The following is a 23,261-nucleotide window of genomic DNA, read 5'->3' on the forward strand; positions in this document are numbered from 1 at the left end:
AATATTGATGTTTCTCACAAACAGAGATGCACATGAGTGTAGAAACTATTTTTCAGCATCCGAATTTGTAGATGATGTAAAAGAACTGTTTAACAAATTCTCAGCCCTGTGCTATTTTTTCCAAAGCATTGCTTGCATTATCATTAAAATACCTTCAAAGAGAAGCTAACAATTAAAATAAGTTCAGAAGCAGAAGAGCCTTGCAGGCATTAGGGAAGGGCTGGGTAGAGGCTTATGTGTTAACAAAATATCCCCAGCTAGAATATTATTTTACATCCCCTGTTCTCTAGTTAGCTCCCTTGGTAATTTACAAATGGAAAATAAAATTTACAATTATAGCTGATTAGATATTATGAGTTCTCAACAAAGCATGTTTGTGTTCTGTATGCAATTATTACAGAGTTGCTGGGCAAACTTGGTAGTTGAATCTGAGTTATCTTTTGTATTCAAGCAATTTAGCTTCTTCTATTTCATATGAAGAATGAACTGTGTTCTCAAACTGCAGGAATCTTTGGATAAAGGATATTTTGTATGATTTTGTAACAAGTAAATATATTCAAACTTCATAATGAAAATTAACCTGATTTCATAAAATATAGCCTATACAAAAGACTTTAATTATGCCAGTTGTGATTGTGTAGACTGCATTCAGGTTTAAATGAGGAATGTTGCCATTCTCAATTCGGAAGACATGAACCCAGCAACCCCCTTTGGCTCCTGTCTTCCTCCCGGCTCACTTACTGTGTGTGTTCAAGTACATCAGCCCTTTTAGTCCTAGATGTGAATCTGGGGTTCTTGTTAATGGATTGTCTGGGCTTGTTCTGAAAAATGCCACTTGCGTGTCTGGACGTGGTTGTTGTTCAGTTGTTCAGTGCCACGCTCTTTTTCTGGGAAACAGAAGCAAGGAGAGGCAGAGGCACTGCGATTCTGCCTTTTGCTTTCTCTTTGGGTAGTTCAAGTCTCTCTTCCCTGCTGTTAAGCAGCATTCTTAAATATGTTTTTGTTGTAGAGTTTTGAGAGAGTATAGGCTGTAATTACAAACCTGTAAGATCTAGTTAATATGGACCATTGACCTTAAGTTTGGGAAGTGTCATTTAAACCACTGTCAGATGCAAGTCAAAAGGCAAATTGCATAATTGTATCTCAGCCTTCTCATTGATCTAGATTATTTGGTTCACTTTTGAGAATCCTGATTATTTCAAGGTATTATCACCTAAGTTGCCTTAATTCCATAGATAATCTTTAAACTCATACTGTTGTTCTTGAATGACTGGAAATAATGTTATTGTTCTTTTTAGCTTCCTTGCTTCTAGATATAATGTTTTATTTGAAATGACTAAAAGTAATTCAGAAATGGATGAAGCTTAGAAATGGATATTGGTGAAATAAAGCTGAAATAGAGGATTACAAGTGGTGGGAGCTCATAATTTCTTCAGGCATGTGTCAGCTCTGCCTTGTGATGAAACACTAAATGGGCAGCTGATGTTTTAAAATTCTGATAATCTGTTTGCTAACAACTGCTGCAGAGGCGTTGCTATTGGGTTAAAAATGTTTGGCTTTGAGATCATTGCAATATTTTCTGGCTTGTCTAGCTGTTAAATTGCTCATACTTCCAGCTCTAATTGCATTTTAACAAACAATGTTTTGGTTAGTCAACCTCAATGATGTGTTGTTTGCAGGGTTTTAAGCCGTGGCAATGCCGCAGCTGTTTGTAGGAGGCCGTCGGTGCTGGTCTCAGAAGGGGCTTCAGCACATTCACTCTTGACTCACTTTTTTCCTGTTTTAGGTTTCCTGAGGCCACAGTTCGCTGGCAGCCGCCGCGCTGTGATGCCCTGGCATGCCTCATGGCAGAGGTACCCGGCCGCCCCGCTGGAGCGTGGCGCTCCCCTGTAGGGAGCTGGGTAAGTGTGAAACCTCCTCCCCGGTGCGGGAAACGCTGCCTGCCCACATGTCTCCTCTGTTTAGACACTGCGGTGGCTGTCACAAACCTGGTGACATGGGCTGCTTTCATCAGCCCCTTCTTGTGCATCTTGTCACTGCGTGTATGTAGGAAGAAAGTCTGCTGAGTAGTGATGGTTCCATGTGCATGTTCTTTGATTTCTGACCTGCTTAAAATGGTTTCCTCTGGAGGGGTTGTTGTGTGCTGGGTGGATGGGAAGGATATAGAGGCAGAGTTAATAGGAGCTGGAGATGTTCACTAAGATGGCCAGTTGTCCCTTCATTGTCTCTTTTGTTATACAAAAGGTAAGCATTGGGATGGGGAAGGTAGCTTAGAGGAGGTGTGCCTGGAATGTCCTCGTTCCCCTCTTTTTAAAAATAAGAAGTTTCTGGAAAATCATTGTCTTCTCTCAAGTGAGATCCTCCTTCACACACCATGAGTCCCATTGCATCTTCCATGTGTTGCTAAAATTTGTTAGATGACGTGACATGTTTTAGAATAATTACTCTCTGTGTGGTACTCCTGTTTAGTTATTTCCCTCTTGCAAAACTAAGGTGTGATAAGTAGCTGGGACCTCCTGTTTGACCCTCTAAGAAAGGCATTTTGCCATTTTCAGTGCCTGAACTGGAATTGGGACATTCTTTCTGGTTTTATCATTATATAGATCAGTATGTCTGCTGGGAGTCTTACTGAGCCACAACAAACACTGCTTATGATTCTTGTCTTTGGGAATAAATCCAGATATTTATGTGTCAGTGGTTATGGGTTTATGGATGGTTATTGGCTGTTAGACAGAACTGTAGACTTCCGCAACTGCATCCTTATCCTAATAGCCCTGGCAAGAAGTCCTTTGAATCTAAAAGCAACCTCTAGGAATTAATCCACCTGGGATGTATGTCCAAGGGAGGGGACAATTAAAGTACTGATTGGCACCTGATATTTTTCTTTAACTGTATGTGGATATATGGGCAGGATGGAGAGATGTATCTGTAATGAAGAAATATTCTCTCTTGATTTTCTACAACAAAGAGCAGTGCAGCTGAATCCTCTTGGACAGTCTGGAGCCTGAATACGTCAATTTCTGAGAAGAAATTATTCTGTTTTATGTAGATAATGCAGACTGATGCTGGGGTGGTTCCTCAGACCTTTGGTTTAGGAAACTTGTAGATTACTGTTGGACTGTTGCCCTTTGGATTTAATGTCAACTCTGACAAGAATGCATGTTGATGCTCTGAATTCCCTGAGGCCAAGTACTTGCATTTTTGGTCTACTACTGTAGTTGCTCTAGCAAGTACCAGTTCACTTATGCAGGGATTAACATCCTTTGTCAGTGTCTGAATTAATGGGGGAAGTTGCTGCTGATTTTGAAAATTAGTTTCAGGAAACTATCTTTCAAAGTCATGCTGTTAACCATTTATTTCCAGTCTTGTTCCATCATCTTGTTTGGGAGATGATGATTGAGAGGCAGAGGCTTTTCTGTCTAGAGGACTGTGAATTCAGGGGACGGTCCATTGAGCCTGTTGTCCTGCTGTCCCCTGGAATGGAGACTACGTGAGCGAGGGGTCTGTCTGCATGATCAGGGTTAATAACTTACCTTCTAAAACTGGACTACTTTGGTGGCTCTTGATAGCGCTGGCTGTGGCCTGTTGTTATGATGCTTGAGGGGTGGTATGTTGGGGCAGCTCCTTTACGAATACTCGCAGCAGGGGTGGCCTATTGCTGTGCCTGTGAAGCATTGTGAATTGTTGTCGTGCCCATATTGATCTGAAGCTGCTTGTGAAATGGTTGTCAGGAGACCGCCACCAATACACTGGTAACAGTCACTTTAACTTCTGATTGTGTCCTGTTTGGGGAATAAACAGGTTGAGGACAACGGCTGTTCTCGCTGCCCCTGGAGGCATTGCGCTCTTGCTTGCCTCTTGTGGCAGCAACCCCTGCTCTTCTCACCTTGTCGCTTGATTAGTGGAGTTACCTTGTCAGCAGGTTTCATGAGACTGAACCACTCAAATGTTTGAAGCTGTTTCTGTTCATCATGCTTTGCATTCGTTATTGGCTGCCTCTAGATAGAGTTTAAATTCACCTTTCTGCTATGCTTATCATCCTCAGGGCTAGGCTCTGAGCCTGTGCAAGATGCCTTCTTTGAATCTGAGGTACTACTATTTTTTTCTTTAAAGCAGGTTTAATACTTTCAAGTGACCTGCCATTTGGGGTTTTGCTATTAAATGAAGCTGGGAGGCAGCAAAGCTTTGAAGTGGAGTCTGGGAAGGTGTTGTCTCAGTCTTACCCTGTAAATCTGGTTAGTGCCACTCCAACCTTTAGTATCTACTTTAAGCACATCTATTTCAGAGAGATAATTTTTTTATTAAAGTCTTTCCAGAGCTGATTGTTCGCTTCATTAATTAATTTATTTAGAATAGGTGGGTTTAGTTTGGTAGAAATTTGCCTTATGGTTGTTTCTAATGATGCTTTTATTTGTGAGCATTTTCCAGCAATAGTTGTGTGGTGGGGTTTTTTTGGTGTGTGTTTTTGTTTTTGTTTGTCTGTTTGGTGTTTTGTTTTGGGTTTTTGTGTGTTTCTTTGTTTGTTATGTGAGTTTTTTGATCTGTTGATTCACATCCAGCCATGACTGGCATTCCTGCAGGTTGGTTATTGTTTATGCCAATAGGTGTTTTTAATCTGTTTGATAGTACCAAATTAAACTGTTCCATTTTGGGTAAGCTCATCTCAAAATGGAAACAGTGATGTGATGGGGTGGAGCTACAGCACACAGCTGTTCACCAGCCTTGACTGAACCTTTCTGGATTCCCAGCACTGAGCTGGAGTTTTGCTCCAGCCCAGTACAGTGACTTTTAGGAGCTGAAAAGAAGCTACTGCAGTAGCTGGGTAGCTGGGGGTGCAGGCTGTCTAGTGGCTCAAGCTTCATGAATCTGGCATTACTATACCTCTCTCTCCCCTTGCTCCAGGCTTGTACTTGGAGAATCCTCTAAAATAAGGAGGTGAAAGGGAATCTTGTGATTGTTTACTGCTATTTGTAGCTGTTACCCTTGGTGCTATGGATGTTCACCGCATGTATTTGGCTAGTTGCATTAAATGCTCATCACTTATCAAACTTGCATATTCAGAAGGTGTTTTTTCACATCTATTGTTTTTCCTGGGGAGGGGAAAGAAGTGTGTGTGTGTGTTCATGGGTTGCATAGTATTTTTCACAGCAGATTTTCCTTCTGAGTCCTTATCTCTGTGTATGTATTCACTTTGAGCGTTTGTACTGCAAGTGCTTGACTTTGGAAATAGGCTTTCATTAGCAGTGTGCATAAGGCACTTGCACCCTGCCTCTCCTATGCCTGTGTGCATAAACAAAACAGATGCACTAGATATATGTTTTTCACTTTCTCTCTGTCATTTGAATAAGTCAGATGTCTTTTGCTCCACAGATTTTTGCCTTTGCTAGTGTTATGCTCAGGACTGTTTTCTCTCATTCTTTTGTGTGTGTGCTTTCTGCATTTCTTTTCTACTTACATCTTTCTTTGCATGTTAATCAAGAGGAAACTTCCTAGTTGTATGGCACTTCTCTATCAGCCCTTCCCTTCTTTTTATTAATTTCCTTCCCTTCTGGCATAACGGTAAACTTTGCCCGTCCTGTGATGGAATACTTGTATCACAGATGTTCGCATGAGGTGATTATAGTGTATGAAAGGAAACTGCATCCTGAGCAAATGCTCAATTTGCTGATCTTTTAAGCTCTACCTTGTTTAAAAGTAATAATTAAAAAATATATTTATGTAAACATATTTAGTTGTTCAATCTGGATTCCATTTCAGACTAAGCAACTCAGGAGACTTGGCACTGACAGCACTTCTCTACCTCTGCTGCCATTTTATATATATAAAATTCTGAATACTGCACAATCCTGGGAGAGGCAGGTGGTCTGTAAAAATGAGTACTGCAAGATGCCTTTTAACTTCTCTTCTTGTTATGAACTCCAAGATATAGCTCATGCATGCTTCTGGATCCTGACATGCTGGACACAGCTGTGAAGAAGAGGCCTCATATTCCTCCTCTTCCATACTGGAGCAGATTCATTTACCACTTCTTGTAGCCTTGGTTCTGTAGCCCTCAGCACTGCCCTAGTACACTTTTGGTGAGAACACAAAGATGTCTACTTTAACTGGAGACATAAATGTATCTGCTCTCTGACATAGTAGTTCTACCCCCTCTTCCCAATGCTGTGTCTTCCACTGAAATCCCAGTGAGGAGACCATTTACCATCATGTTGTCCTGAGAGGCTGGGCTCAGCACTTGCCCATGGGCATGAGCTGGGAAACATTAACAGTAAACACATGATGCCTTGTGGTAAGCCTCAGTGCATCATGCTCCTCCTTAGGCAATGAGCCTCTGCCCATTTTTGAGGCAGATGCATCTTAAGATAAAACGTGCCCACAGCATGTAGCCTGAGAAGCAGGGGTTTATCTTTTTTTCTCTCGTTTTATTCAAGATGACTTATAGGACCCTCTGTGGAAGGGAGGAACATTGCCTTTTAACATTGCCAGTCCTCCACTGGGGTACTATCTGGAGGAACTGCTTGATTTCTACATGTCATTAGCTGCACAGCTATCTTGGACTCTGACTACCTCATTGTTCCTTCTAAGAAGGATGTTTACTTTCCTCTGGAACGGGAGACAGTGAACCTTGGTCCATCGTGAACTTGAGGAGGTTGGATAGCTTTTCCAGTGAGATCTGGAAAAGAACACATATTTTTAGCAGTAGGGAGTGTGGCTAGGGAAACATATTGGACTTTTCCATAATCTGAAGCTTAAGTCCTTCCCACTAATGTAAGGACATGCGGGCTGAAACCTTTATCAGGATAGAGAGATTTCTCGTGGCTTCTGTGAAGAAGTTTTATTTGCTCAACATCTACCAGCTGATGATCAGTTGGTGTTCGCTATCCCTGCAGGGTTGAAATTTGTGGAAGTTTGTTGAGGTCTGATATTTGGTAATGTCATGTGTCAGTCGCTTGAGCCTGGGACCTGCTCCTCACTTCTGCATTTTTCCACAGAGGTGGTTTTTTTCCCCTCTTATCTATCACCATTTTCAGGGGATTGGGAAACATCCCATCCTGCATGGCTGACCCCCCTCTACAGAATGTTTATCCCTAGCAAAGTCTTTTCATTCTTCCTCAAAGCTCTTTCCCGGTTTTATGTCAGCACACCAGCTGGATTCTCCATTTGGTTGTTTTTTCACTCCTAAGCCTTTCACCTACCTACTATGAAGCTGCTGATGGCTTCCTGTTGCTGGCCACAGCTCCTGATAGATCAGTAGCATCACTTAACCTCTGCTGATCATTGGAAGTCTTAGATGCAGCACTCTCAGAGTTTCTGCCATGAAGTGGGCCATTGCTGAGGTATATAGAGATTATTTGACTTTCGAGTGTTGTGGGGAGAAATTATTTATCAACTTCTTTCTTTAAAATGTCTGGTGAGATGTAAGGACCAAGGTGCAGCCCACTTGGTGCCATTCAGGTACAGGGGAGTGTGTTGTGGAGAAGAGTAACGCACAGGCAGGCAATACATTGTGAAATGCAGCAGGTGTCAGTAGCCTCTGTGGGAGTTTTCTTTTAAAATTAACCTTTGAAATATCCCAGCATTCAAACAGAGAAAAACAAGATTCAGTGCTGGAATTTTGATAAGACTTATGGGAGAAACATTACAGCAGTGACATTTGCCAGTGCTGTTCAAATAACTTTCTCTGTACCACTTTTATTGCTATCTTAATTTTAAATAAATTGCTCCTGTGATGTATAATCATGGCCACTTTGGATCAAATACGGCTTTAGAAGAAATGTCTTCAATATGGAAATTCCTTCTGGCCTACTCTTTTTCTCTTAAATTAATCAGGGTTTTAAAAGAATGTGTGAATTATGATCATAGCATCAGAGTACAAAGAAGTGGATGTGAGTGTTAAACAATTATTGTTGCTGTGCTAGAAAATACTAGGGTAAATGAAATTACGTTTTTTTGGTTTTAGGGTGGTTGTGGGCTTTTTGTTTATATGTTTGTGGTTTTTGTTTGGTTTTTTTTTCCCCTCCTTTTTTTGTGGTTTTTTTTTTGTTTGTTTTGTTTTGTTTTGTTTTGTTTGTTTCTTAGTGTTATGAAGAAACCCAAACCAGGTAGTTTTGGAAGGTTTGGCAACATCTAGACTGTATTGATTTTGATGAACAGGTTATTATATTTATTCTTAGAGGAGAACACACTTAGTAGGGACTTTGCCTTGAAAATTACTTTTAACATGATGAAAAATGCCTTGGCTATCTGTCACTTTTTTCTGTCTATGTTATTTGTGATCTTTCATTCCTTTTATTAGAAAATGAGAGGGAAAAATGAGAAAAACATCAGGAAATAGATGAAGGCACACTAAACAGTACTATGGGAACAGTAAATTAAAGCATCTGCTTTTGGTTTTTCTGGGAAATCAAAAAGCAACTGGAGCAAAAAATGTGATAGATATTTTTTCCTTGGATTACACTTCTATTTCTGCTGTCAGGCTTCCCTCTACTCCTTATTGTTTCTCCTTTCCTCCATCTTTTTTTCTCCTTTTCTTGAAACAGTCGCTTCATTGAAGCCGACGCTGAAGCCTACAAAGGCTCCATAGTGAATGAACAATAAAGGACAGAATTTCCGAATGTTGTTGATCTGGGCTTGATTTTTCTGTAGCATTTGTTCCTGATTTGAGATGCGGCCATGCCCCCTCTCAGCAATGCGTGCTTGCAAGTCTGGCACGTCGGGAATTGGGGCACAGGAGGCGCGTGGTGAGGGTGGTGCCTGCAGCGGAACAGGCAGCACTTCTTTATTGTTAAAAAATTAATATAAACTTGACATGTAGTTCACTGTGAAATATTTTCACAGACTGAATGAACTTGTGGCATAAACTAGGGATGTAAACTAGAGGATTGTTTAGTGTTTTGTTCAATTATTTTTTCTTTGGCTCCCCTCTCCTCCATCCCCTCTTCACATAGTGGACATAGGGCTCTTCAGCTGCCTGAAGCTCTCCCTGACCCAGGCATCCATCCTGTTTTGGGACTGTGTGTGCAACTGGCAGGGGAGCTGTGGTGGGGTGGGGGCTGGTGGTTAATCCTGGTCCCTGACAAAGCCACGCTGAGGCGGAGGGCAAGGAAGTGATGTTGGTTTGGAGCCAGTGTGCAAACCCAATAGAGCTGCAGTAGTGATGGGCCCCCCAAATCCCGCTATTCTCAGTGACGCACTTCCTGACGCCTCCCTTCTCCTGAGATCTGTGGCTAGTGGATGTATAATTTGTGGCTTGTGGATCAAAGTTTGCCAGCTTGGCAACATGGTATTACTGGGGGACTTGTATTTTAGTGGTATCGTGGAGGTTTATTTGCTATTCCAAGCTTGTAGCTCCAAAAAGGGTATTAAATATGAAATGAAAATTGAGAGGTTTTTAAAATATGGAAGAATTTAAGCAAAACCCATAAACCTGTCTACCAACTTTAAAAGTTTTTATTCTTTAAATATTAAGGGCTAGAAGTCTGTTGTTTTGTCATTACTTTTTTAAAGGTAAGTGTGGCTTTTCTGCGAACGCCAGACTTCAAGAACTAAGACTTTGAAAGAGCCAGATGATATTGTGAGGCTCTGGGGGGAAAATATATGATGCTTATAACACTGTAGATAGCCCCTTAAAGCACTCCCTCTGCTTCCAGATCCCTTTATTCTGAGACATGAAAGAGAAACCTGAGCCAATACAGGATTACAGAACTAGGTTACAAACCTGGAGCTAGACTATTTGTAGTTGAAGCATCAGAAATGTATTTTTTTATGCGTATTTTGGTTTAAAAATTTTAAGCAGTTGAAAAACTCCTCCTCCCCCCATGATAGGAGTTCTTTTCAAGTAATTAAAGCAAGACAGTAAGCAGCAGAGACAATGAATTGTAAAAATTCATTTATGGTTACGACAAGAATTTGAACCTCATCCATCTGTCATCCAAAAAAAAAAAAGCCTTTCAAAAAGCAGATGGTCTTGTAACTAAAGCAAATCTGGATTCTGGCAGACAGGGTGAGAAATGTGCATTGTGAGAACAGGGGAAACACTGCACTGGGAACTGTTGGTCTTGGAGTGCTCTGGCTGTGAATACCTCTGCTAATGCCATCATGCATGATAGTGATCATCAGAGCTCAAAATCAGTAACTTCAATTCCATCTGCAGACTCACAACAAATGAGTATTATTTCTGGAGCACAGCTTTTATGTGATTTTTCTGAAAGGTGTCATCTCCTAATAGGTATTTATGAGCATCTTAGATCCAGTTTGTGAGTGTTCCTAACAAGGGATTCTGCATAGGAAGGATTTAATCCTAAAGTGGAAGTCAGGGATTAGCATTGTGAGAACCTCATTTAAAATAAAACTATATTTGTAGGGCTGTGTTTATGGGTTTGCTCTTATGGATGCAGTCTAGCAAGATACTTAAATTAAGAACTCAGTTAACAGATAATGCCAGCTCTCCATCATATAATGGTACTTTAGATGGTAACAAAAAGAAAAAAAAATTCTGCCTGTTACTCTTATGTGTGTTTGACATGGGTAAAGTTGTAGCTGTATGACCTTGTTCAGGACTCGTTGCCTCTAGGAATCTCTGAGTTGTTGAATCAGCTTCATCACAGAATCACATTTTGTCACGGATTGGAAGGGACCTCGAAAGATCATCCAGTCCAATCCCCCTGCCGGAGCAGGAACACCCAGATGAGGTTACACAGGAAGGTGTCCAGGTGGGTTTTTAATGTCTCCAGAGTAGGAGACTCCACAACTCCCCTGAGCAGCCTGTTCCAGTGCTCTGTCACCCTTACTAAGAAGAAGTTTCTTCTCAAATTTAAGTGGAACCTCTTGTGTTCCAGTTTCAACTCATTATCCCTTGTCAGATTCATTGACTGCAATAGATATGTAACTTGGCATTGGCTTACGTGCTTGCTACAGATCCCATAATCTATGGCTGATAATTGAAATTCCTAGGGGCTCTGCATACCTTTTGCATGTGGCTTGGACACAAGTAGCACAGCACACCATTAAAAACATTTTTATAGGTGACTGACTGTTCGCTCAAAATCCCATTGAACCTTCTCTCAGACAAAAGAAACCGTCTCTGGAGTTATTTCAGCCTCTTCATCTAGAGCTAGCAGCTTTTTCAATAGTACATAGTGGGAAACTCTCACAAATACAGTTGAAAAATATAGCTCAAATACATCCTAATTTATAGTAGCAAAATCATTAAGTACTTGAGCTTCAGTCTTAGGTCCATCCTATGTTAAAAAATTATTAGAAATCTGAAGACAAATATATTGATAACTACACAATTGCTACCTCGTTATGTCCCAAAAAGCAGAAAAATTATCATGAACAGAAAAGTCATTGGTATCACATGGAGTCTCCTGGGTGGGAGCCTCGGTTCTGCTGTGCAATGCTGGTTTGTGCTGCTGGTTGAGGCAGAGAAGGGGGATGCTACAGGTGGCCCTTTGGGATGAGTTTTATGCCCAAAGAGGCAGCATTTGCCATGCAAATATGAGAAAAAACAACAAAAATATTTTTCATGATTGGTGGATAGGTAGTTTGGTTTAAATGAGCCATTCTTCCTGTCTACCACTGGTATCTACTTTTTTTAGTGGTGTTCTGTCTCCTGCATGGATGCAACATGAGTTTAAAAAATAAAAATACTTGGATAGTCATGGCAAACATGTCTAGAGCTGTCCACAAGGAAAGAAATACAATTGTCCAGCCTGGTAACTCTCTCTTCTATCTCTTTAGCCAAATGATCTAGACCAGAAGATGGGGAGAGGGGGAGAAAAACAACAACAAAAAACCCCCACAAAACAACAACAACAAAAATCAAACAACAACAAAAAAAACCCCAACACCAAACCTGAGATACCATGCTGTGTGCATAGGGAGGCTTCTTCCAGAGCCCATAAATCTTTTTTGTTGTATCCAGGAATCTGAGAACAGTAGGGATTCTTACAGTCTTCATTCCCATGCATATCCGATATTATGTCTTACATGAATACTACAGTATGTGAGCTTTTAGTCTCACTAAAATTTATGAATAAAAGATGTGAATACTGGTGTGGGTTTTCCTTCTGAAGCATTAGTGATACCTTTCTAAGGCTATTGTATTGATGTGCTTTAAAAATAATTCCTTTTAATGCATATCATTATGTTTCACTGACACACAAACCGAAAGTCAGAGAATATCCTTAGCTTGATGAGTAAAATATTAGAGGGAAGAGATCCATTTTCAAATCCGTTCTCCGCCCTGCTCACAGTAGGATTTGAATTGCAGTTTCTCACCTCAGGAAAGTTTGTGCAGAGCTGGGCTAGAGGGTCTCCCTCAATGCTGTGCTGGTGGTGCCTCCTTCAGCATCAGTAACTGCTCTGTTCCGGGAGCCGGGTATGACCACTGGGACCACTGCCTGGGACAAAAGGCCTCCCTGGCCCATCCCTTGTTCGAGCAGGGTATGTACATCCTAATGCAGAGCCCCAAAGGTCAGGGGCAAAGGGGAATCCCTGTTCCAGAGCACTCGGTACCCTATAGCATGTTCCATGAGGACTGATGATATGTGCTTAGGATCCCTGAAGGATGGGAAGGAGTTGCACGCGTGTGAATGCTTCACTCTCTCCACAGCTTTTACGCTTGGCAGCCAGAGGAACAAGTCAATACCTTCTTTTCCTCCCATTCCTGTCAGCTATGGGCTTGCCCACAAGCAAAATGTTGCGGCATGTGTGGCCATCTGGAGATGAGCCCCCTGTGCCGGCTGGAGTGGGGCTCAGCTGCTCCCTCCTCTCCACCTGTGTCTGGACCTGGGTGCATACACATGAATATCAGGGCCTTCATCTTTCAGCTGAGTGCTGTGCCAGTTCTTGCTGCGGCCTGTCCGAGAGTGGCATACCTTATTTTGTGTTGGAAGGAACACTTTAAGCTCTGGTTAAATGTAATGTTTTCTTTTTATTTTGTTGAAATACCATCTTGGAGAGTCCCTGAGTTTGTGTGTGTTGCTTTCTACGTGATATAGCTACCAAATAAAATAAAGAAAAATGGAAGATCTTTAAGTGCAGTGTTGAGGCACAGTGTGGCATGAGTTTATGCATGTAAGCTAACATATAATCAGTTTTGTTTATGGTCTTTTATTGTTTCAATATTACATTTGTTTAAGGATTTAGTCTAATTTAAAGCTAATTTTGTTCCTCTTTGGAATGCTTGTACATGTTGAGCTGTTGTGCTGTTTTCCCTAGCAATTCTTTGGTTCTTTGTAGTAGGTAGAAGAGTCGCAGCTGTTTGGGTTAGTCATCAGGGCTGTCCTCACTCAGTTGTGTGACAGAAGCATGTTGGGTTTTGTTGAGGATGAGATAATCAGAAAAGTTTGACTTCTGCCAGGATAGAACAGCTTCCTCCATCTCCTTTGGCTTCACTGCTACCAAATCAAAGCGAACTGCTGTGGGAGGAGTGTGGGGTGTGAGGGCAGCTGAGCCCCACAACATGCTGTGGGATGCAGAGATTAGCCCTGAGTGGGAGGTGTGATGTTGGCATGGCCCCTCTTTCTAGGTATGGACCCTTGTTCTTAAGTCACATCCCTGGCATGCTGGGACAGTGTTTATGCTGAATTCAGAGCATGTGGATGCTGTGGTTTGAAAATTTACCTCCTAGTTTTCTGTCAATCCAAGGTGCCAGTATAAACATTGCTGCAAGAAGCTACTTATTTCTATCTCATGTCAAGGTTTTGGGTTTTTTTTTTTTTGTGGTCAATGAGAATGTGCTGTGTTTGTCAAAAGTAATTTATTCATATCTGCTAGTGGATTCAAGTAAAAAGTGAATTTTGTGATTCTGTGCATCGCTTAGAGTCTTCTTGCTCAGACTGATTTATCAAAGAGTTTGAACCCAACTCCCTTCTGTAGTTGTTCACACCTCTCAAGGGTGCCTTTGTCAGGCTGTTGATGCAGTAATTTCTTGAAAATATTAGTGGAAAATGGGGTTTGAAGGGACGATCAGGCTTGTAGTGTTGAGACAGGAGTAGTGAAGGAAGGAAGAAGGTAGACATTCACAGGCACTTTTGCTATCATAAATTTCCATGAAATTCTTGAAGGAAAATGAGTTCTAGATCATGTTTAGAGGTTTGTTTTTGTTTGTCTGTTTGTGGGGTTTTGTTGGTTTTTGTTTGGTTTGTGTGTGTGTGTGTGTATTTGTTTTTAAGGAGCAAACAGAAACATTTTAAAAATCCATAAAAAGACATCAATAATATCATAACATCTGAGAATCACAGTCCATGAAAGACCACATCGGAAGGATAGCTGTGTTTGAGGAGTTCTTACCCGGTTGGGTGTGGATGTTTGGGTACATGCATGGTTAGTGGATCGTTTGAATATTATGAGGAATAATAATTAGGATGTGAGCTATATGCCCAAGTACATAATTGTGTGTTTTATGCATGCATTAGATGTGGTTTTTAATACACATGGGGGTCATGAATATGGTAAATAAGTTAATGCACTATAGTACATAGGACACAAGTGCGGGGGGGGGGGGTGTCCCTGCATTGTGTCCTATGTTTTTCGTTAGTTTCTGTAGTTGAAGTTTACAACGGTGGTTTTTCTTGGAGAAAAGCCAAGCAGAAACTGCTATGACTTATTTTGTTCTTTTTTTGGGGCTTGGTTTTGTTTTAGGTGGGTTAGGGATGGCGTCTAATCCTTCTCCATATTATGGGGTTGGTGGGTTGGTGGTGGCAATTAATTTCTCCATAACACACATTATATTTAAGATCCTTCTGTGTTAAGGGGTCTTTGATGCATCCAAGAGCACTTATTAGCTGCTAAGTAAATAATATGGTGAATATTTTTCAGAATGTGGTGATTCTTAGCAATTTTGCATCTCTAATATGTTTTATAAGGATATACTTGTAGTAGGTATTCAGTGTAAGTTAAATTATGGATTGTGGAATCAGATCCTGCATTAGCAGGCCAAAATTCTCCAAGTTTATTCTTGGCTAAGCCCCAGCCTTTCATGCAAAAGACAATTTAAATGGGAGAAAACAAAAACTGTGGTTGTCTTACAGCGGTGGATGAAAATTATTCCACACTGGTCTGGGGAGCAGCGTGGCCATGAGGGAAAGGGTTATAACTTCAACTGACTTCAGTTTGCCAGAAGTCATCTTGCCCCCTCCTTTAATATTAGCTGTTGGAGAGCTGTGATTAAGCATTTTCCCTCCTGATAACAGCTCACTGAATAGTGGCTGACAGGTAGAAACAGCAGTCAAACTGCTGCATGTTTTAGAAGGTGTTTGCTGATGCACCAGCATCCCTTGTCAGCACTGCTGATAAGCTCTTAGGCAAACCACCACCCAGAATTTCTTTGGCAGCCCAGCGGATGGCTGGATGAATTGTGCTATTCACCATCCACTAATTGCTGCAAATTGGCTACACTCGGTTGGGAATGACAGGGTGATTATGTATGTTTGATTTTTTTATATCATGTCCTTCTTATACACTTGGCTTGAACCATTCTTTTTCTGAGAACAGGCATTTTATTTTTTTGTACGTTGGCTGCAAAGGGAAGTTTTGTTAACTTCAAAAATACTCTTGATTAACTGCAATAGAAAATTCAAACCAATTTTATTTAAAACTAATTGAAAACTGCAAGAAAAAGTTCTGAATACAACATGAAGACTTCATATTGTTGCTTTTTTGTTTTAGTTATAGCAAATATTTAAGTTTTCTTTTAAAGACTTTGTAAAGTTAGAAATACCTTCTATGCGAAAAGGATCTGGCTTCCAAAAACTCACAATTGGGTGTCCTTTTGTGTCCCCTCAGGGACAGGCAGGAGGAATCTCCTGTTCCTTCTGGATGGTCAGTGTGTTTGTTTTATCATTTTCCAGCCCTCCCCCTACATTAAAATATTTCTTTAACTGTTAGAGCAATTCAAGCCCACAAGATGGGGGTATAAGGTATTGTATAAAGAAATGGGGAGGAGAGTGTGTGTGTGTCCTGTGTGAAGGTATTTAGGAGAAGGAAGCCCCTCTGCTTAAGGGAGAGCTGGGGCACTGTTGAGCTGTCTTCGGTGGTGAGTGGAGATGTCGGGGTTTCCCTGACGTGGAGGTTACCCCTGTGGCACCTGCTGAAATGTGTTGGTCCCTGCTCTGTGATGGTGGCACTGATGTGGTGCCACTGAACAGCTGCTGCCAGGAGTGATGGTAGCAACCCAACAGGCTTTGACAACACTCGGCTTTAGGAGACGAGGCAGACGTGGCAAATGTTTCTGAGGCAGGAATGCAGGAAAGAGACTTGTTTGCTGCTCCTGTTACAGAACATAAGCATTCAGGCACAAAACAGGCTGCATCTGTTTTTCCCAAACTAAGGACACATAAGAAATGCAGGTTCATGCTAGTATCTGCCTGACCTTTCTCAGCCAATTTATGATGTTGGTCCTAAAAGCATGCTGGGTATGCTCATTTCTCTTTGAAATAAAAAGCTGTTACCTTTCTGCCTTCCTCCAACTGCAATTTGGAAAGAAGAATGAGGGAGGTACACAGGGATGGGAATTGTGAATATTGATGTGATGGCAAAAACATTTCATGGTAGTATTCTTTGTTATAATATAGCAAATAATAAAGTGCTCTGTAGTCATAACACTGTTCGCTACGCTGGAGGAATTGGCAAAGACTGAGAGAAGGAACAGTATTAAGAGAAAACAGTATGTTGGCATGTTTGGTTTCTGTCCAAGAGCACCAGTAACTGACTGAATAAATGGCATGAAGAAGACCCTCTATAGACTGTTAGTCAAATGGGGCTAAATTGCCTTGTCATTTGAAGGAATGCAAATGGAGAGGGCAGGATCTTCGGAGGGCTTTGAACAACACCTAAGGCAGGAAATGAAGATGTTTAAAGACTGAAAGATTACTTTTAAAAATGTTTTTTATTTTTATCTTTTGTAATCCCAAGGGTAATATCTCAGATTGCACTTTCATCCAGCAGAAGTGAAGGCTGTCACTGTAACACTGTGAAGTGCAAGATAAATGAGAGACCACTCTGAAGGAAAGAGCATGCTTCTTCTGATTAAGAAAATCAGTGGACTGATTGCCATTAAGCTTCCCAAAGCAGAGCTGCGTGCACTGCTTATTTACTGCGTCTTTTTTTTTTTCAAGCCCCTTTTTTAAAGGAGTATGTTAAACAGGAAACAATTGCTATATAATCCCTAAAAAGAATGCATTTTAGTTTATGGTTTTTTAACTTTTTAGATTTCACCTGTTTTGTATCACAATGAATCCTTAGGTGAGTCCATGAAAGTTCTTTCACAGTTACCCCTGATTTTCTTATCTTTTTTTTTTTTTCTCATGCAGACTTGCCCTTGCAGTTTCTCACTGAGGTTCAAACTAAATAGCACACAAATATCAGAGATGCACTCTTTTAAACTTGTTTCTCATCATTCTTGGCTGCTTAATTCAGAATTAACAATCTGTGGCCTTTTCCTGCAAGTGCTGCTAAGCAGAGGTCTCAGAGCTCAGTATTTGTGACCATCCTTCCACGAGCAGTGGGCTGCTCTGTGGACTGGGATCTGAGCCCCTGTGCATCCTTCTGTTCTCTGATGGGCCGTGGGGAGAACAGACCTGCTTGTGTTTCCACAAATGTGCTTATATCCTGCTCAGCTCTGTGTCTGGTGTCTGTGAGTGGATCTTTTGCATGTGGGTTAAGTGACCCAAGTCAGGATTTAGTGCGATCGAGATGCTGTTGGCCAAATATATTTGGGTCAGGTTTCTGTCTTGTGTATGGGTGGTTTTCTGTGTGTGTATGTGTTTTGTTTTGTTTTGTTTTTTCTCCTTCTCAGAAGTTCTTCTCAGCAGCAGAGGAGATCCTCTGGGAGGTGGTCAAAGCTTGGAGGTTGTAGAAAGCCCTGTTTTGGAGGAAATGTAGCATTTCTTACTCACATGGCCTGTAGAGAGAATTTCCTTCTGAAAGTGAGGTATGCTGATATCTCATCTGGGACTCTGGTCATAACTTGTCATTTCTCCATCATGCTACAGCATCAGTGCTGTCTTTGTAATACAGGTATTTTACCTGTAGAATGAACATTTTTTGACATGTCTTAGAGTCATTGGGCTTGAAGTGGGTTTGGGGGCGAAACGTAATGTTTTGTGAAATGCAGGTGATGAGATGAGATGATTGAACAGTCCCTTCTGGCCTTGGCATCTGTGCAATAGTAGAGCTGTTTTACTGAGGTCTTGACTTTGAGGACTGATTCAGTGCAATGCCCTACAGAAGGATATGGCACACTTTGGAGGTACTTTCTAAGCTTGACAGAAAGATGCAATAATTACCAGTTGCACAAATCATTAGAGGCCTTCTGTGGTATTCAGGGAATGCCAAAATAGATGGAATAAAATGGGCCTTGTCCTTCTGTAGCTGCTGAAAGATTGCTAGGAGGCTTCCTGAAACAAAGTGTAACCCTCCCATCCATCTTTTCTGCAGGTTTAACTTGTAGATTTATGTTGTCAGAGAGGTACATTGCTTTTCATTTTTGATGAGCCTGTTTGCTTCTGTTTTATATATATTTAGATATTTTAAAAGATTTTGGAGGGTTCCAGTTGGTTGTACTTTGATCACATGCCAGAAGCTATTAACAATAATTTGCTGCTGTTTTACTGAAAAACTAACAAATGCAGGAAGTAATAAATTTTATGATTGAAATTTCACATTAGCTGGCTAAATTTGACATTAGCGATGAAGTGCACATTCATTGCAATGTCCTTCAAAGTGCAGTACAGAGTAACTTGCTTCAAAGCAAAACCAATATGAAGTGAGGCTGAGTGTAAGGGAGGCTCTTCTCCCCTTGTTCTAATGTACTGGATGATAGAATCGTAGAATTGTTTTGGTTGGAAAAGGCCTTTAAGGTTGTCGACTCCAACCATTAACCTGAAAGTGCCAAGTCCGATACTAAACCATGTGCCTAAGAACATGGTGTTTGGTGGGAGCTTCAAACTCCTGTCCTAATAGTTCCCATGTAAAGCCAACACTGCTTCCCCAGTTGGACCGCAGATACAAAAGTTCAGGTTTATGTTATGTTGCCTACTGTCATACACTACTGAAGTTTGGTAATTAACAGTGGTTTGAAACACTTTCAGTGCTGTTTCAGACAGACACAATTTTGCAATGCCATTTCCATTTTTTGCTGGTTTTCTTTCAAAAGGTTATATTCATGCTTCATTTAAAAAAATATCTTCTGAATCAAGTCTTTTGTGCAAAAAAGTAACATACTGCACAAAAAAATCCTACTTCCATGTTAAAAAAAAAAATGGGGGAAAAAAATAAGAAAATGGAGATAACTAGAGAGAAGCACAGAATTTTCTAGGCTTGTTTTATCCTGATATAAGTCTACTGAAATTGAATAGCTGTCTCAGCCAAAACCAGTTCTTAGTGGGATTGAAGACTCAGACTTAGTCTGCAGGAGTTTTGGGTGTTTTTTTGACTTCCTAACGTTGTTCAAATGAGCTCAACAACAAATTTCGCAAGTTTTTTTGTTTTCCTGCTTCTCTGCTGCTCCCAGATGCAACAGAAAGGACATGTCTTCTTGCTCTTCTGCTGGTTGCTGTAAACTTGAGCCAAGAGCTGGCCCATTGCATGGCACCCATGGAGGAAGAGGTAACAATGAAGTTCACTTACCACAGCCTGAAGCATTAACAGACTCAGTGGTCACAAAGGAGTGTGGTATTGCCGGCAGGTGGCTGCTGGGAATGGCTGTGATGGGGATCTTGAAATGCTTTGATTGATTTTTGGTAGCGATTAGTATTTTATCTGGTTGCCTTGTGTTGCTATCTGCAGCTTTGTCTCCAAGTCCTGTGACTGTGGGAAATGCAGCCTTAGCTCTTCAAATGCCAGTAACCCCTTGCCTTTGTCACTATTACAGAAAAACATGAAGATGTGAACTGTGAAGGGTGAAATATCTAAGATCAAATTAAAAAAAAAATATATCCTGAATTTCCTTCTCTAATAACTATGAGTCTTTTCCTTGGGTCATTTTTATTTCCAGTGCTTAGGGTTGCGAACGCTGTTCAAAATCCGTGAACAGCATAAACATGCTTATTTTGTGACTTGGGAAACCAGATCCTTTAATTTTCAGTGAATAAAGAGCTTTATATGATGAAACTGCATAATGGGAACTGTTTTTCCTACTTGATGGGAAAGGCTGTTCCTTCTCATTGTTCGTTCTCATTGTGGTTGTGACTGTTAACACAGTTTGTCAGAAAGCAGTTGAGATGTGCAGGAAAATGTCCATTTTGTATTTGATTCATAACTAGGCTTTTAAATGATCTAGTTCAGGTGCTATAAAGTCATGTAAATAGAAAACAGAACATGTATCAAGTGTGTTATTATGCAAAAGATAAAATAATGTTCTGTGCCATACCTCAGTTTTCTACTCTCGCACCCTACACATGCCAAATCTCAAAGCAAATAATTTGAAGTCTGGTCATAATTTTGTTCACGTTCTCAAAATCTATCTGCAGTTTGAACTTTATGTACTCTGAAATGATGTTTTTGCAAAGGCAGTTTCACTTACAAGCTTTCTAATGTGGTAAAGAAAGGACTAGTCTGAGTTTGAATAGAAACAAGGTGAACTGATTTGCTGAAAATTGCTCTGGAAATGACTGTAAATACAGTATAAATGTTATGTAGTTCTTCGAGCTTTCAGTGATCCTGGTCAGCAGATTACCTTTTGATAAAAAGAATCTACTACACTAAAACTGTTTTTGGTTTTGTTTTTTTTTTTTTTTAAATGTGTACTATGTGTGAAACAGTGTAAGTCTTGTAATTATTTCTGGTTGACTAATCTCTTCTTAAACTCGGGTACTATGAAGCCCAGGTGTTAAGAAGTATGGCTGTATGTCACAGTGCAAAGGACTCTGTGGTTGGTGTGTGTACCGAAGTGAAATGTGAGAGCATTTACCAGTGAAGTCCCTTTCCTCCCTTTTTAAAAATACATTGGTGGGGGCACACAGGTAACACATGCTCTGTCCTGCTGGAGCATGGACTACTTCTAGTTAGCCAAATTCCACGTTGACGCGCAGTAACAGGAGTTCACCATTAGATCTGTCAGTGTTCTTATCCAAAGCTGATCTTGACCTGATTTCTCTGTGCAATCAATTAATATAAAACCAGATGCCAACAATGTGTATTAACTGTGAATTAAATTCTTATCAAAATTGATTGCCCCAGTTTGTGGTGAAACAAACAACCCATGTATCTTGTTCCAAAAAATGTACCATCTGGCTGATAAAGTATTATTAAAAATGTTTGCAGAGGAGCAAATAATTGGCCTTGGGAAGAAAAAAAATCCTTCTGAAAGTTATGCTGATTGATATGGTGATTTGTGGTCCCAGAATGCCTGATGATGAGGAGTTGGGGGTGAGGGGAGGTTGTTTATGGGGTGGGATTCCTTCTCCTGCGGGTATGAGAAGCGCTGTGTTAGGAACGTTGTGTGTACTTTTAATTCTGTTGCATTCCAGCAATGCTAACTTTTATAACCATAAAACATAATTATCCCTAAGACATGCCTGATACTGTTGTGGGAGCAATTCTGAAGCAGAATGACTATAATATAGCTGAATGAATAACTCAGATGGTTTCTCTTAAAATTGCAGGGCAAGTCATGTTCAAAAAAGAATTAAATATTAAATGAGAGGGGAAATACATTGGAGCAGAGCCCAGATTCTAGAAGCAAATTGTTGAAGACTATAACCTGGTTTGCTCAATGAGTATGAATCTAAATTGTGTATAGCAGATATGACAGTGAGTAATAGTTTAGCTAAGGATCAAGAGTCCAATTTCTTTCACCTCTTTCTTGGAAATATAAGATGTAGTGTTGCATAGCAACAGTCAAAGGTATGGCAATATTTGCACTTGAAAATGTTTAGTGCTTTGGGAAGCTTTAGATGGCTGATGAGGTAGGTAGTGAGGAAATGGTATTATTCTCTCTTGGTGTACTGGTTTCAATTCAGTCTTGACTGTAGTGGCTGAAGACCATTAACATCTGAATAACTAGCCAGAGGTCTGCAAAATGAGTTATTGGTCTCAGTCCAATTTTCAGAGCACCCATATTCATATTTCAAAAACTATTCCTGTAATTGTCAATGTTGTTGATGTGCTCTGAAGGCAAAGCAGATACAAACAGCTGTGGAGGGGGCCATAGAGCTTCACGGAGCTTCAGACTGCTTCTGCCCTGTTACAGAGGGCTCCCGGCTCTGGTTGTACTGCCATATAGGGGTATCTACTCCTCCTAGCATATGATTTTTCCCTACAGCTGTGTGGTAGACTTGAAATCACACTATTTATATTTCACAGAATCCTGGTATTTTCTTTGCATTTTGTGTTAACTGTAAGTATTTTGAATAGAGGATGCTGCCTAAGACATTTTTCATCTTCTGAGATCCTCCTAAATTGTTTTACATTTAAATTTTCCAAAATCAAATGTGAGTTCCCACTGAAGGTTAGAGTTTTCCAGAAATCTGCAGTCTCTATGATACTAGTTTTCAGGCCTGTGTTCTTTTCACCTAGCACACCTGGAAGTAGTTGGTCTGGAAACCGGGAAAGCATCAGAAGCAGCGGAGGAGTTAAGCTACTGGAAGCACATGACAAGAATCTGGAGTGCCTTAAACGCATTTTAGTAGTGCTGTTCCTACATTAACTGTTTATTGCTCAAAATTTAGCAGCCTCTTGTCAGAATGGCTTGTTGGATGCTCAGTACCGCCTGAGCACATGCTGTAGCTGGGCTACAGAATGTCCCTCGTAGAGTAACAAGTAAAAGGCATAAAAACTGACAGCTAACAGCATACCACAGTCATGGGACTGTGTAACTATTACTAGATTTTTTTTTTCTTCTTCTAACATCTACTTTTATTTTACCAATATTTAATACACTTTACAGGAAGTATATAGTAAAAGATCTCCAGGGTGAATCCGGTACCTCTGACAAGTGTGGAAGGGTTTGAGCATGTCCTTTACCACATGCAGTTTTCACTCAATGCCAGTGCTGACTCTTCTTTTTCTTAAGTGCCTCAAGTAAGCTTGGTAATGAGCTCCATGAGAACATTTATAACAAGACAGAGGCCCAGATTTAAGATGTACTGATCTTTAAATAATCGCCTAAGGAAGTATTCTGTCTTTGCATCCAGTTCATTGATTTAATATAGGAGACCTCAGGACATACCTAAATTAAATGAATGACAGATTTACAGGACATCTTAAATTACTTTTTTCTGTAAAAACGGAACTTTTAATCATAAAGTAATTTT

General features: G+C 40.5%; 1 protein-coding gene across 1 annotated transcript in view; it reads left to right on the top strand.

Moving 5' to 3' along the window:
* KIAA1217 (KIAA1217 ortholog) overlaps positions 1 to 23,261 on the top strand; it is a 362,847-nt gene that overhangs the window by 14,260 nt on the left and 325,326 nt on the right. Inside the window, exon 2 of the mRNA XM_071805232.1 lies at positions 1,787 to 1,901. Within this exon, the coding sequence (XP_071661333.1) occupies positions 1,838 to 1,901 (64 nt within the window). The 5' untranslated portion in view covers positions 1,787 to 1,837. The remainder of the gene's footprint in view (positions 1 to 1,786; positions 1,902 to 23,261) is intronic.

This window comes from Patagioenas fasciata, chromosome 2 (assembly GCF_037038585.1).
Source record: "Patagioenas fasciata isolate bPatFas1 chromosome 2, bPatFas1.hap1, whole genome shotgun sequence".
Classification (NCBI taxonomy): Eukaryota; Metazoa; Chordata; class Aves; order Columbiformes; family Columbidae; genus Patagioenas; species Patagioenas fasciata.